Genomic DNA, 17,626 nt, shown 5'->3' with positions numbered 1-17,626 from the left:
TACCCTCCCCAGACCTCACTATGTGAGAATACACTGGGTTTGTTGTTGTTGTTGTATATATAGTTGACATTAAACCTCCTTCGACTAATTCGTAGGTTTACTTTTGAATCCTGTTAGTAAAAATCCTGACTCTTTCATTGCTTGAATGATAGTCCTTTTTTCTTAGCTTTATATATACTCGGATTCGAAGTTCGAAACATAATTAACCCCTTTTTTGTAGAAGAAAAATCAATTGATATTCAGTCGAATTGAACTCTCGATTTATCTACATCGCGTTACTAACATCCATCAAATACGAAAATATTATTCTATCTAGATCTTGTTTCATATATATATATATCTAATGTTCAAACCTTAGACTTTACAGTGAAAGTAGAAAAATTCTCATTTATCCCACCACAATCCTCGCTGGTAGAAGCTTTTTACCATTATCTAAAATTAAAATCCATTACTATGATATCAAATATATTGCTCTATCATGATGTAAAATTAAGTTACTTATTTTATTAATTATCTCATTTAAAAAGTAATATACAACACAATAGTCATACCAACGACAACAAAATATTCAGTGTGGTTTCATAAGCGAACAGAATGAGATGTACATCAATTTTATCTTTATTTTTATGAAATAAAGAGATTGTTTTTGATAAACACTATCCTAAATAACAAAATATTTTGTAATCCAAACCTATATAGCTGTCCAAATTCCTCTACATAGCCATAAGATTCCAAGTCATATAAAGTTAGTTATAGTGTTTGATGACCCAACATCAAAATACAGCACAAATTAAAGAACTTGGCTATCACCTAGATAAGGTAATATAGGATATACACCAAGGTAGTTAATTCCACCTAGGATTATCTGAATTGGCACCATACAAAGTATACCACGTGGCAACACCCCCTCGTCACCGCATATCCTTGAATTGCGCGCCAAATTGACGATGATACGATGAATTTAACTTATATACATTACCATTATAACAATTTTGTGTTTGGTTGATCGCTATAAATATGTTTATAACAAATTACATTCATGTATTATCATTAAAAAATATCATTACATGTCTTTTCTTAGTGTAGTGTCATTTTGTTTACGATATAATAGTTTCATGTTTGATTGGTCGCTATAAATTAACTAATAAAGACTAGATTCCTGTCTTGTCGTTAAAAAGTGATCATTGAAGGTCTCTTTTCTTGTAACTGTTATTTATTAAAGTTGGCCTTCTTTTCTTTTTATAATTTTAGAGTTTTCCTAAGTTGGTCCGTCAGTCCTGCCTGAACCTATGAATTTGAAATCCCACTTGAATTAGGCAATAATAAATTAAGCCGACTTATATTAACAGCTCTATAAAAATAGTTATCTAAAGGTGTCCATTTAGCTACTAACATTTTGACATATAATTTACATTCTTTTTCTCGATCAATTTATGTGCACGTTAAATAGTTTCATTATATATTATTGCTTTTCACCAAGGTAGATATTGGATAATTTTATACAATAAGATTGTCATAGATAAAAAGAAATCATTTAATTCAAATATGAAATCTCTTGTGATCTTATTGAGTTTCCTTTTCATGATTGGAAGGAAGACCATTTAAAAAAGAGGACTCCTTTATCATTTTTATTTATCTTATATTATTGTTTTCCCATTTAACAATAGTCTTGTTTTAATAATTATGTATATTTGGTGATTCAAATTCCATATGGATTATATGTGGTCAAAAAGAAATCCTATGAGATCACTTTCCAAATTGAGGTATTGACCTTTTTCCTCTCTGCTATTTTGAGAATCAGACCTTTCAGATTGGGAAAAGTGGCAAAAAGGTCCCAATAAAAAGTGTGAAGTGGAGAAAAAAACAGTAGAATTTTGATATTGACTAATCACAAACGTAGTTGAACCCCCCGTCCCCCCTCCCCCCTCCCCCCTCCCTAAGTTTGCTTTCTCATTTGGATATTCTTCGGGACGGACTTGTTTGGTATCAGAAATAAGTGATAACTAATCTCGAGATTAACTTTGGAATGAGTTTATCTCATGTTTATTAGGGATAAAATCACAGGATAACTTATTATTTGAAATTGATTATTATGAAATTACAATGTTATTTTTATCATACGTTGAAGATGGGATAATAATCTTGGAATAACTGTTCTAGATAATTAATCTTGGGTAGCTTCTTTCTCAAATCTCAACCAAACGAGCCAGTATAATTTTTTGTTTAAAAGTTTGATATATATTATTTTTCTTTTTTAAAGATTGGAAGATCACTTTCATTTCCTTTTTAGGAGAGACCAATTTTCTCCATTTGAGTGTTTTGTGTTCTTGGTTGAGGATTCACACAATCTTTTTGTTCCTTTTAATAATAGTGGATTAGTGGTGTCCATCCATGTTAATTGCGTGTACTTCAACTATTTAATTCGCTTATTGCATAAATACAAAGTAAGATTGCGTATAACTGTTTTTGTAATTTGATTCATCTCCAAATCCCACACATAACGAAAATTTTAGTGTACCGATTTTTCTTAATACATGTAACAGCAAAGTCAAAAAATTTAATAGAAAGATTCAAAATTTTCTATCTCCCTTTCTAAAATAAGTCAAGGGGATTCATAATTTTCAATAGGAGAAATGTACGAATATACCCCTAAACTTTGATAAATTGCATATATATATCCTCTGTCAAACTTTAGGTATAAATATACCCTTATCTTAATGAAAAAGTATATATATACCCCTGAACTTTGATAAATGGTACAAATATACCCTCTGTCATACTTTATATGCAAATATACTCTTGCTGTTAATGAAAAGGTACATATATGCCCTAAACTTTGATAAATGGTACGGATATACTCTCCGTCATACTTTAGGTACAAATATAATCTTACCGTTAATGAAAAGGTATATATATACCCTTCTCACTAACGACCGAACACGTGTCACAATCTTATTTATTTTGCCCTTTTAATTTAATTTATTCTCACCCTACCCGAAAATAATTCTAATTTAACCTACAAATCGATCCAAATAATAACCCAAACCTGACCCGCTCTAATAAAACCTTCAAGACGCATCTCTATTCACGCATATTCGTTTTCTCTTTCTCTTTCTATTAGACCAGGTGGGGCTTGGGTTATTATTTGGATCGGTTATGAGTTAAATTAAAATTATTTTTGGGTGGTGTTGGAATACATTAAATTAAAAAGACCAAAAGAACATGATTGTGACACGTGTCTTGCCATTAGTAAGAAAGATATATATATACTTTTTCATTAGTATAAGGGTATATTTGTACCTAAAGTATGTTAGAGGGTATATCTGTACCATTTATCAAAATTCAGGGGTATATATATACATTTTCATTAACGATAAGGGTATATTTGTACCTAAAATATGACGGAGGATATATCTATACTATTTATCAAAATTCAGGGTATATTCATACTTTTTCCGTTTTCAATATATGAGAAAATTATTTTTACGCTACTTGTGCAATAGAACTTTTAACTAAGGGAATTCAATTGAACCCCATGTATTGAATATTAACCTTCTACAATCGTTTTTTTTTTTATTGTTCCAATTATAAACAGGTATCAAATAGGTATCAAATACCTCAGTCCAATTTATAAAACATATTGAACGAAATCACTTATTCTGTCTGTACTGTCTTTTAAATCCCGACTTATTACGATTTTTATTGACTTTATTAACCGCTAAATCACATATTAAAATACAAACAATGCATTCTTAAGATGAAATTTCTTTTCCTTCACTCCTTTATATAAACCTACAAACACTCAATCCTAACACCCCCACCCCCACCCCCACCCCCCACCCAAATATATGCATAGGATGACATAATTCCATTAATACAATTTAACCAATCTGAGTAGTGTACATCTACCAACTTGTAACCTCCAACAAGATTAAAAGTTCAATGTGAACAAATGGACCTAATAAACAACTTGACAAATACTTAGGTCTAAAATTCTTATCAAGTTTCCAAAAGTGGGGATTAGTTATAATTTTTTTTTTTTTCAAAATGCCAAAATGGTGGAACCATCATCATATGGTTTATTAGAAGAGTTTAACTTTAATATATTTATAATGTAAAAGGAATTTTATAATAATTGGATCATCTAAAAGAAAGCTGCAAATAGCAAATAGAAATTAGATTAAGTGAGATTAGTTACTCAAATATTTCTCTTCTTATGTTTCATACTTAATCATACGCTACGTAAATAACAACTAAGCTTCAATCTCCAAGAGGTAGGCTATATGAGTTTACGATCATATTTCTCCATTTAAGCTCAAATCATTTTACGTTACAGTGTAAATACACTTGCATTTTAGGATCATTTGGTTTGAAGACAAATTATAATGTGATTGGTTATGCTGAGATTAGTTATATTTCTTAATACATCTGGTTTATTATATTAAAAATAACATGTGTTGCATAATTTATGAGAAGAATTTGTTATTTATAAAAATATCTTTTATCTTATTTAGTAGATAAACAATTTGAGAGACCTTAGGAGTACTTTTGTCATTTTTCCTATTTTATCTCGGAATAACTAATCTGGATACTATATTCCACCTCTCGCAGGGATAACTAGTCCTGATACTAATTACTAATTTAGTATAACTTAATCCAGAATTAGTAACCAGACAAGGAATACGACAATAATTAGTCTTTAATAAAAATAACAAAATAACGAAAACATGCACCTTAACTAATCATATTTACACAAATTTCACTCTTACAAAGTAATTACAAAAATTTCAACTAATTATGTATCTTCTGGATATATTAGGAATTAATTATGTATCTCGACAGATTCAAAATCCCCCCAAAAATGTATCCGGAGCTAATTATGTATCTTTACATAGAAAAATTATATCTTCGTTGGATATATTATGTATCACGAGAAACCCAAAATCGAAAAAATGGTATCAGGGAGCAAATTATGTATCTTTACAAAGAAAAAATGTATCTTCGCTGGATGTATCAGGAACTAATTATGTATCTCAATAAATTCAAAATCAAGATTTTCAGTAATTATGCAAAACATCAAAATTTTGTGTAATTAAACTCCAAACTATCAAAATTTATATTTTTTCTCCTAATTTTTATGTCAAGATTATTTATGCTTATTCAATATACCAAACGAACCCATAAGTAACATACGTTAAATCTTTATTAAAATACTTGGCCATGTGAATCTTAATACTAAATCCATAATAAAGACCAGTGATCCAGCCAAGCCGCCGTGATTTATTGGCAGACTAAACCAAGAAATTTGGCTAGTCAAAGTTGGATGGCTCTATGAATTGAAAAAAAAAATAACATTAAAAATATAACATGGTCTTTTCTATTGATTGAAAAGAAATGTTTCTAACAATATTTGACCATTACAAGATTCATATTTTTCTCCAAAATATACTGTAGAAAAACATCAAGAATCTCAATTCAAACATAGTTCAAATGTTTGTCACATTGCTAGTTGCTATCAACTCAAACCAAAGGGCCACCTTTGACTATAATTTGTTCATAAAATGTCAATGGATGCGTTTCGGATTCTCCAAACGTCCGTTGCAAGTGTGGCATCGAAAGTCGAGAGTCCGTGCAACTTGACATACAACAATAACATGCTCGGTAAAATCCTATAAGTGGATTTGGAAAGGACAGAGCGTACGCGGACCTTACCCCTAGTAAGGTTGTTGCTACATGATTCTTGAATTTTCAACTTGGTCAACATTGTGTTGAATCCATTACTAAATGAAGAGAGCAAAATGTGATCAAGAATGTAATATTTACAGACACTTAAAAGTTAAAAGACACTGGTTTAGGTAAGTAATCAACTTTTGCTAATTAACCATACCTAAAATCTAAGAAGAGTAAATGGGAATATACAATGGAAAGAGGACTATTAAGTTTTCCTTTCAAGAGTAAGATCGAACCAACCCGAAATTACAAAAGGATCTGGACTTGAACAAACCACCAAAGAGGAACCTAGTTGGAGATTCTTGTTGTACTGGATTCAACTCTTCAGGGCAACCTTTCACTCGAAGTATCGTTTGTCCAATTGTTTGTCGAACAGATTCAATGATCTTAGTATCGACAGGATACCCTGAGGAATCTTGAACGTAGAAAGTATTGAGAGCTTTGCCTGCTCTTGTTGTCACTTCAGCTCGCGTGACAGTGAGGCTGTTCTCGCGGAAGATTCTAGTAACATCAGATAGCAGCCCTACTCGGTCCGTGGTACATAATTCTAGCTTCAATCCCTGTCAAACAGGAAAAATGATTCTATAAGAAATGAAACCAAAGCATACCAAGACAAGAAAAAGGCAGTATAAAATTATCTATAATTTGTCCAATGAGAATAGGTCTTAAAACACCTAGACAAATCTAATATGACTCAAGGCACTTCATTAAATTATAAAATAAGACAACAGGAAAGACATCATCAGACAACTAATAAACACACAAATTGGCAGTTGTATGTGCTAAGACAAAGCTAACAAGCATATTTTAACTCAATGAAGCTATCAAAAAACAGTAGAACTCCCTCATATTTTAACCTATAAGTTATTACTTGAAGCAGCTAGCTAGAACCGAAAAAGTGCTAACCTCGGATACTCGTCTTTCTATTGCTGCTTCAAGACATTGAATCACTCTTTGCCTTTCCGCATCTGATTTCACAGGGGATCCATCAACATGCCTAATGCAGTATTCCTGGAAATGCAACAAGAGGTTATCGTTAAGTCCGCAAAATACAGAGAAATCAAGATCCCGATATTTTTGAAATATGTAGGAAACTATAGTACCTGGTAAGCTTCTGGTCCTTCAGTATCGACATTGCCATGGAAAACAACATACTGCATATCTGTCAAAGTGCAAATTGTATCAAACAGAAGTTTTGGTCTATCCTTGCACCGAATTGTCACTACTGAATAGTCCTTGTCTTGCCAATTAACGACATTCACATTTGGCCTTTCTTTATCATCCGCTGATCCATCACCCGTGGCACGTTCATAGTCCCGATCAGCAAACATCAACTGGTGAAGCCTTCTATCCGTATGAGTGACCCCATGAGATACCAATGTTTTGGCACCTCTTGATTTATTGCTACCTCTAAGTACATTGCACAAGAGTTTCTTGATCATAGATAACTTTTCGGCGTCAGCAATTGCACCCCCGGTTTCATCATCAGTAACTTGCATTATAGCTGCTGCTCGGGTGTTATGAGTCCACACTTCGGCATTCACCACATTGCATCTAAGGTTAGTAAGGACAGCACTCACTTCAGAGAGTAGACCTGGCCTATCACTTCCAATTAGCTCAATTGCAGTGTGGTCCATTCCTGTAGTAACCCCAACTGATCTTCTCATAGACGAGGCAAAACAAGAATCGGGACCAAGAGACTGAAATCGAAACAACCACACAAACAAAAAGACATTCAGTCTTAAATAGATGTAAACAAAAAGTTCCCGAAATTGCACACGGACCACAGTTCACCTTCATGATATAATCCAAGATAGGTTCTTCTGTAATCTTGTTTCCATCTTGATTGGTAACATTGAATACTGCCAACATAAGACAACTCATCATTAATTTCACCCTCAAAATCTTTGGCAAATATGCTAAGATCCAACGAGACGAAAAGGTAAATGTCCTTACCATCCATGAACCATCCACCATCAGAGCAAATATAAGCCTTAGTAATGATAAAGTTCAGATCAGTAAGAATTTGTACCACCTCCAGAAGTATTCCATGTTTGTTAGCACTATCCACCTACATCAGGATACCAAAAATTCACAAAATCAGGAAACACCCCATCATGTAAGTTGCACAGACTCTTCACTTTCGATGCCACACTCGCGTCAGATTCTCCGAAAATACACTACTTTTGGAGAATCCAACACACACCCGTTGACATTTTTCATAACTCTAGATTTTAGAGCACATCAAGACAACCAAAAAACAAATAGACATACCTGTATAACAGTGGCATTTTTGCAAGATTCATTGTCAATTACAACTCTGACAGAAACACAAATGAAGTAGGAGTAAATGCCATGAATCAAATGTATTGCATTAAAATTGAAGTGACAATTAAGGAAATAAGTAACAAGTACCTTGGTGGATTCATTCTTCTGATAAATTTCTCATACTCATCATCCATTATGTTTTGGGAATAGCTCACTGTAGCTTCTGAAGTAACAAGAAAAAAACACAAAATCTCAGATAAGACACCCAATAAAGAGAGTCACTGTTTCCAATCACAAAGAAGATACTGGGAACCCCAAGAGTGAAACAAGTAATTAAGAAAATGATTAGTACAGGAAAAAATGAGACAAAGATAAAACTCACCAATCATAAAAAGATTAGAAAGTATAGAATAAACCAAGACAACAAAGAAAATTAGTATTAAGAAGTAGTAATAAAGCCCCCCAAAATAAGGTGCTTGTGTCCTGTGCCTGTGTGGGTCTGGTCTAGTGGGGCTTGTGGGAACCATATACACCATGAGAGATATATGCCACAAACTCTTCACAAGAAAAAAAAAAAAAAAACTCTAGACATCTCATAAACACATACAAAAGGAAGTGGTATGTGTGGATAAAAGAAAGAAACATAACATACATAGGACAATCCGATGTACTAAAGCTCATGTTATGCACTAAATCCAAAGAAGGTTCAGACCACAAGTCCTATTGTATGCAGTCTTACCTGCATTTCTACAAGAAACTGTTGCATTTCTGCAACACACAAGTACCAAAATCCAACCTTGCATTTCTGCACATTTTTCACAGCTTGAAATCGTGACCTCGCGATCACATGACAGCAACTTTACCGACTACTCCGAGGTTCCCTTCCACTCTACAACACACACAAGCACCAAAATCCTCCAAACCCCAGAACCAAAAGAACAACTAAAAACTAAAAAAAAGACATGATTTTTTTTTCGCCCAAAACTCAACAGAACGTAACTTAGAACAAGAAAAACAAGACAACCCACAACCCCAAACACACTATTAACAAAAACCAACCAAGAAAAAACAATACTTGGTTGAGCACCATAAGTTCTCACGTTCAATTCTTAACAAAGAGAAAAACACTAGATAATTCTTCTCATTTATTCTGACCAAGCATTAGTCGAGGTGCGCGAAAGTTAGGCCTGAAATAATAAACTTTAGAAAAAAACAAGAACCAAGAACACAAAACTGTCCGACACGCTAAAACTTCCACTATGCCCAGGATTCAATAAAGAACCAACCAACAAGATTCTATGTTACACAGCCTCATCTTTCATTTCTATATTATTTCCACATATAGCACATAGGAACAGAAAACAAGAAAAAGAATAAGACCAAAGCTCTACGCATAGCGTAGAGTCCAAAGAAAGAACCGGATCACATCGCTTATATACCATTAGTATTTTATATTTCTGTGAGAGATTGTTTTCACGAACAATTCATAGGAACAGAAAACAAGAAAAAGAAGAGAAAATGGCACGTACCCATTACAATTTGTTGAAGATTTGAGAATTTTGGGTCAGCAAGATTTTCTTGAAACTCTCAACAAAACACAAAGAGGACTTATGATTTATGACTTATCAAAGGACCTCTCTCTCTCCGACCAACGATATGGAAAGTGAATCTTGATTCTTGACCAACACCCCCTATTATATAATACTGCTACTAGTACAGTACTAGTATAGAATCAAATATAAAAATTTATATTTTTACTATAAAGTATCAAAAATATAAAAATATGTATATAATATTGTGCATTGTGTATCACCTTATATGTGGTACTACTAATACTAGAGGTCTAGCTGAAAACAAGTTATCCGAGAAAAAAAATTAATTACTCAAAGAATAACAATCTTGTCTTGACACACAATTTAAGAAAATAAAAAAAAAGAATTTAAATCTTATGACTTAAAATTAAAATTATGTCAAATATATCAAAATATCTTTTAATCTTCTAAACATGTTATGTAGAAAGTTGAAATTAAAGTATTGCAAAAAAAAAGAAAAGGAGTCATTCTTTTTTAAACAAACTAAAAATAAAAGTAGATCATTTTTTTTTTAACAGGGGAGTATAGTTTAGGAGTGAATTATTTTATACATTTTTTAATAAACATGAAAATAAGTTCATTCTAAAATTAATTTCGAATTAATTATTTCATGTATTCTTTTAATAAACATAAAATAAGTTCATCCAAAAATTAATTTTGAGATTAGTTATTTCTTAATTCTTGTACCAAAGGAGTCATGTGTTCTGTGTACATTTACTCTTTAATATGTAATTGTTGTTGTAATAGTACATATATGCTAGTACTAGTAGAATCAAAAATAAAATTTTATTATTTTATTATAAAGTATTTAAAATACAAAAATATACATAAAAATTGTGTAGTGGTATTTACCTTATATGTAATATGTACTATTAATATTAGATATGTTATTATTGTTGTAGCAATACTACTAGTACTATAGTATCAAAAATAATACGTATATTTTTTTACGATAAAGTATCTAAATACAAAATACACATATCAAATTGTGTAGTATGTATTTTTTTTTTCTTTTTTACCTTATAGGTAACAAGCACTACCATATTTAGACACTACGTTTCAAAGGGCGTCTCTATAGACAAGAAAAAACACACACTTTACTTTTTTACTCTCTACTTTTTCTGTAAAATATACTTTGCTTTCTTTTCTCCTTTCCTTCATATGCATAAAAAGAAAAATAGACTTTATTTCCTTCCCATCTTTGTGTGTATTTAAGGACATGTTTGATTAGGAGAATATATATATATATTTTAATTTGAGAATAAATATATTTGAAATTTGGAAAACATACAAAGCTTTATTTCACTATTCTTTATTATATTTCTCTTTTAAAAATTTTATCCTAATCTTTTAACTTTTAATATCTTATTTAAATTATATTTTATGTTCAAATCATATTTCATATTTTCTTAGAAAAAATGGTTCAAATAATTAAATGTTATTTTAAAAATTTATAACTAACCACAACTTCATCATCAACTCCAATTTCAAAATTTAAAATAAAGTGAAAAGTATTTATAATGATATATAATGGCGGGCTCTAATTATGATGTTATGTGACTATCTATTTTATTAAATTACCTTTTAGAGCAGATTTGATTGTATGGTATTAGGTAATTTTAGTGATTTTATAATTGAACAGTATAACTATATTTAGAAAAGACATAATATATACATAAATAGACATTTTAATCAGGCCGGAACAAGCAATAAAATACTCCAATTTTGAGTATGCACATTTAGACAAATCAACTTCATTGTGCCAGTTGAACGCTCCAACTTATGAGATGGTCATCTAGACGCCTATAAAATTTATGTGGAACACCATTGAGCGTCCACTAGATAAAACAGACACGGTTGGTGTGTTTAATTGTTAGTTGAGATCAAGTTAAAATGTCTAAATATGTACTCTCAAAATTGAATTGCTACCGTGTTACTTGCCACCTGAGGTCAAATTTGAATGACTATTTATGTGTTATTTTTTCAGGAAAAGTAAATTCAAACTCTGATTATTCTGTCGCAAAAATATAATTAAATACAATTTCAATTCTATTTTTAACATTAAAAATTTCAAATAAAATGAATAATATTTGATTTTCGCAGCCAGTCTTCCACCAAGTAACCCACTTCTTAATTTTCTTGTTTGAGTTTCTCTTCGAAATTCAGGATTTATTAGTACTTGAAAAAGAAATTTCCCTATACAAAGTAGGACCATGTTTTTTTCGTGGGAGTGGGGGGTCGGCGTACTTTAACGTTTGGTAAGGGATGTTAGGTAAATGAGGGTACGGGGTCGAACTAAAATGCGCTGGTAGTTAAATGCTAATTTATACCCACTTCGTTTCATAATAAATGAATTGTTGAATTTTAATATACAAATTAAGGAAAAAATATTAAAAACATAAATTTAACATAACTTTTCATTTTTATCCAAAAAAAGAAAAAGATGACCTTGGTAATACTTTTTCAAAAGTTAATTAGTTGTTAAGTTATAAGGGTAAATTTGAAAAAAAAAATCAATGATTCATTTATTTTGAAACATCAATAAATACTTTAACAATTCACTTATTTTGAAACGAAGAAAGTTGTTCTAGGGTCAATATTCAAACTTTCAAAGACGTGTGAGCATAGGGCATAGTCAAAAAAAAGTCTCCAAAGTTATTGGAAACTTCATAAAAATGGAAAAAATATGAGAATTTTCACATTGAATTGTTTATATCAAATTAATAAATAAATATGACATATACAACAATAATAATATACTCAATAAAATTTCACAAATAAGATTTGGGGAGAATAAAGTGTATGAAGACCTCACCACTACCTTGTAAGTTGTAGGTAGAGAGACTATTTTTGAAAGGCTATCGATTCAAATTTTGCAAATTCAATACAAAAAAGAAAGAAATAATTAAAAAAAATATAATAACTAATAAGGAACAATGCAAAATATATATGATGTATGATTAATTAATACTATGTACTTTCACTAAAATTTGTGGATAAAATGAAGATTCTTAATTTTTTTACGAACTTTTCAATTTCAAATTCAAGTACTTTTAAGTTTTAACCCAATAGACCAATATTATTTATCCACCTACTCCTATCTTTTATAAATGATGGCAGTCAAATTAAATTTCTTTTGAAATGAACTCTTTATTTGTGTACTACTTCTCTATTTTCTTTCCAAGTTAATTAATCATAAACTCAATCGTAATTTTGAAGATAAATTGATTAAGGTATATATATATATATATATATATATATATAAGATCTGGATTGCTGGCTGTTCACCGTCAGTTTTCTGATCTTGTAAAAATTAGTAAATTACTTATAAACAAACCTTCAGTATATGATTATTCTCTCAGTGTTTTAGCAATAACGATGGATTAATCTATTTTCAAAGGATTATATATATATAATGGGTGCCATTATGGGTCGTGATGGAGTGATTGGATCCATTCATTCTTAATCAGTAATTTAGGTTCGAATTTGTGAAAATGAAAAAAAATCAAATTAGAAACAGTCCGATTCTACAAATGGGTTCTTCAAAATGCAAATCTAAATGGTAGTCGAGTACATGACTCCATTATGAATATCAAACATCGAATGGAAAAAGGAAAATTATGTTCAATGGGGTCACATGACCGTTGGTTTTATAGTCCATCATTTTTTCTTTAATTGCACGTGACCCTTGATTTAGCATAATAATGATGTCTAATGAAATTTAAGTAATGATATATGGTTAATTTTGTTGGATCCCAACCAAATAACTAACATAAATTTTATTGGATCCAATAAACTTACAATATTACAGTAACTTGTTATTTTTGGTTAAAATTAGAGGTCTCTTTTTCTTTTTGATAAAATTAGAGGTCTCAATAATGCGTATACACGAGGTATATATATAGTTCAAAAATATTTATTCGCATTCGATATTCTCATAAAAAAAAATAATAAGTTTAACCCTAAGAAATGCACAAAAATGTAGAAATGCATCATGCGTATACAAACAACTTTTCTTATATAAATTCGATATAAATATGGAGTAAAAAAATAGGAACTTTTAATTTCTTTTGAGATGGATGACACAAGAAGAATATTTATTTTCCCCACATGTTAATTTGATTTTAACAAAATAAATAAAAGAGAGAGGAAGTACGTATGATAATCGTATTCGTATACGTAGGAGTATCTTTTAAATTTATTTATTTGTATATTAGATTCATTAATTTATGTATAGCCTATAGGTAATTGAGCTAATTAAACTAAACTAGAACATGCACTTTGCATGGGTGGATATCCTAGTTAGCATAGTTCATATGGAAATTATTTTTTAAATTCTTTAACTTGTACAAATAGATGTGCTTGTAAAATTAAAATGCATATAAAGCTAATTAACTAATCAGATTTTCAAGAAAATAAACCTAATTTCAGACCATGTTTAATTTACATTACCCCTTAATCCAGCTAAACTTTAGTTCTTTTCGTCGTATTTGGTGCACGATACTTATTTTAAACTTGCGATTAATTCAAATTCGTGTAAAAAAAAATTAATATTTTATTGCCATAAAAAATTAATCTCAGATCTCGAATTTAAGACCTCTAATTAAGATTAAGAGTACCCCTTCATAGTACAGATCGGGGCTCAAATTCATGTTGTTTTTATTAATTTAAATTAATCGAATTAGCGCTTTTGAATATCAAATAGTTTAATAAGATAAACTGACTTAACTTAATATTGATGCGCTAAGTAAAGAAAATCTTGAATGGGCTCTCTGAAGCGTTAAAAGATTCAAAAGTTTTCTATAATTTACTAAACTCTATGCCAAGTTAAAATAGGTTAAACAAATTAAAATAAAGGAAAATATTTATTTATTTATTTATTTTTGTAAAGAAAGAAAATAAAAAAATAATATTAATGAATTAATAAGAAATATGATATGTTTGAATGGATTTGAGTGGAAGCACATGGGGTTAAAGAGTGAATACAATGGGAAGCAAAGTGACTGCAAAATAAGCACGTCTCACGGGTCATGCTTCTTCCCCTTATTGTCTCCCTTTGCACATGCTTTCCTCTGCCAACCCCCCATTTTTATTTATTGTCATTATTATTTATTTGGTGTTCGATATTTCTATTGAAATTTGACTAAATTTAAACTCGTGTGACTTTTTATTTAGAAGGATTTAAATTCAAGATACTGATTAAAAATAGAGGAGTATTTATCATTCCATTAGAATCCTTGTAGGTAACCCCCATAGTCGAGGATCAATTGAAAATAATCTTCCTATTTGAGATAGCAAGAAATAAGATTTGCGAATTAACACTCTATTCTTTTCAAACCCTACTCTATGAAATTATACTTAAATATTTGTATGTTTATTTTATTGGTAAGTAATGTGTAATGTCTATATAGGTAGATTAACTTCTTGAATTCTCACAAATATGAGTTGTGTCGGGATAGTTTAGAATTCTTCTATCTTTTATAAGAGAGGGTTCGAGATTCTGAGAATGGAAAAAATTCTGTTGAAAGCACCGTTCCTAGAAATGATTGTACAATGTGTGAATGCAAACAATGTAAATACTGAACATCCTTAGGGAGCAAAGAACTACATAACTCTATTTGAGGGACACTTGTCGCAAGTACTTCAAGATTTAAAGTTCATGAATTCCAGCCTTTCAAAATATTATACGTTCTAAATAAACAATTTACAATAACAAACAAATTCCGTGAAGTCTGAAAAAATTAAGTGTATGTGGACCTTATTTTTACTTCAGCTTATAGAAAAATATAGAAAACAAAAATAGTAAAATAATCAAAATAAAATTAACAATTTATACTGATAAAATGAATTTATTAACACAAAATACAAAATTCAGGTCAAATTTTTTCCCCTGCATTATTACTATGTTGTATAAGAGTATGTTGGAACTGTACATCCGCCACTACATATGTCATACAAGAGTTAAGACCTCATCAGTAAATGCTTGAAAAATAGATCCAAATAAATTAACGCTGAGGGAAATGCACCATATATATCATTTTTGGGGGTCCGTTCAACTAATATTATGTATATTAGGGTTCAATTGAATTTGAATTTGTGTCAAAAAATTTCACCATAAGAGAGTAAAAATTTCCTAACAAAAGTAATTTTGTATCCAGCATGCAGGGTTCGAATACAAGGTCTTTAATGAAGAATAAAAACATATTTATCACTCTACCACGATCCTTCTCCATACGTAACAATATAATTCTACACTTTCTTAGCAAGTTGTAGCTGGCACTTTATTATTACACATATGCTGTTACATCTTTTGTGGCTATAAAAGTAACATATAGTACACAAGAAGTTAGATTTGATTTACAATTAATTAAGGTACTTGTATGATGTAACATAATTATGCATGCAGAGATACACCCACACAAAAGCTAGTGTAATTAATTTATTCAGTACCATGAATAATATATATGTGTAGGTAATATAGATTGTGTAATTAAATAACAAAATTTTAAAACAATTTAAATGGGAGAAAACCTAAAACCCTATAAGATAGAACTTACACACAAGCACCTAGCTAGGGTGTCATAATCCAAAATATTAAAAAAATTTTGAAGGTGTGGGAGTGCCAAGAAAATCAGAGAAATTGTCTTACTCATTGTTGTAATATATGTAGGTTTTTTTTTTTTTTTTAATTGAATTAATAAGATTTTATGGTCCATGAACTATTTTTGGACAATTTCTAGCTAGCTTGAGTAGTTACTATCAATATATATTTTCTTAAAAACAAAACAAAATCTTGGATTCTATTAATATTGATTTGTATGTCAATGTTCTTCAAGTTGTTGTAGGGTAAATATTTCATCTATATATAGTTTTTGTTTTCATGTAGAGGGAAGACTGTGGTTTTATTCTATTCCTTTTCATTTTTTGTTTTCTATTCAGTGTCGATGGTTGATTTGAAACCAAACTAATTTGATTCATGTCAGAAAATATAAATCATTCCTTAGTAACAATGACTTTATTGATAAGGCTCGAATCCGAAAGCTCAATTTAGTTAAAGAGGAAGATTCCATTGATATTGTTGTAACTGCTTTTACATTACATCGATATAATTCTTTTGTTTTTTCTAGTAAGAGGGTAAAAAAATGTCTTGAAATTATGAAACTGAACACATAAATGTTCCCTGTTAATATTATTATTGTTGTCAATAGTTTGGTCCAAAAATATCCCTATAATTCGAAAATGAATAATGGGATTAATATTTAGTAGTTAAATAGGTGGTACTAAAATTATCACGCAGAAAATGGGAAGGAAGGTAGTGAAGCATCCAATCTCTCGAAGGAGAAGCTGGACCGATTTCATTTCAGAAGTAGCAACAACTAATGCATAATATTCTGCTTATGTGCTAGACGATACTAATCAACTAATAATAGAAGCAATTTTGGATCAAACTATTAACGATAAGAATATTTTTAGACCAAACTATTAACAACAGATATTTTTGTTCAATTTCACATAATTTACGAACATTTTTTTATCCTTTCCTTTTTTTAAAAAATATATAATAAACTTAAACACAATTCTTTCTACTAGGAGGGAAATTCAACATTTTCTATGATTTTCAAATTTAAACACCCCCACCCACCCAACCCCATTTTTTCCCCCTTTTCTATTGAGATAGGGTCAATAGGGATATTAAAACTAAAAAAAAATTTTTTTTTCCCCCCCCCCCCCCCCCTCCTCCTCCTCAATTTCATTTTTACAAAATTTTTTCATTTTTTTTTTCTTTTTCTCACTAGAGCAAGACATAAATTAGTTACAGAAAATCCTCCATCCCAACAAACCCTGTCGAATGTACAACATATGAAGTGTATACAAAGATTCCTTAGACAAAATAACAATTTATCCTTAAAATGAGTTGACTAAAAAGTATTGAGAAAAAAAACGTTGGAAACATTTCCATTGTAAAAGGAAATTTGTAAAGCTCAAGGGTATTATATATATATATATATATATATATATATATATATAAACACACA

General features: G+C 30.2%; 1 protein-coding gene across 1 annotated transcript; it reads right to left on the bottom strand.

Moving 5' to 3' along the window:
* Positions 1-5,740: 5,740 nt before the first annotated feature.
* LOC107848352 (ACT domain-containing protein ACR4) lies at positions 5,741-9,721 on the bottom strand. Its single transcript, XM_016693109.2, has 8 exons — positions 9,528-9,721; positions 8,146-8,221; positions 8,005-8,050; positions 7,687-7,801; positions 7,525-7,592; positions 6,834-7,430; positions 6,637-6,741; positions 5,741-6,290 (listed from the first exon to the last, which is right to left on the bottom strand). Exons 1-8 carry the CDS (start codon positions 9,529-9,531, stop codon positions 5,949-5,951), a joined length of 1,353 nt encoding a protein of 450 aa, XP_016548595.2. The 5' UTR covers positions 9,532-9,721; the 3' UTR covers positions 5,741-5,948.
* Between the last annotated feature and the right edge of the window lie 7,905 nt (positions 9,722-17,626).

This window comes from Capsicum annuum, chromosome 11 (genome assembly GCF_002878395.1).
Source record: "Capsicum annuum cultivar UCD-10X-F1 chromosome 11, UCD10Xv1.1, whole genome shotgun sequence".
Lineage (NCBI taxonomy): Eukaryota > Viridiplantae > Streptophyta > Magnoliopsida > Solanales > Solanaceae > Capsicum > Capsicum annuum.
This window is presented reverse-complemented; position numbering and strand designations above follow the sequence as displayed.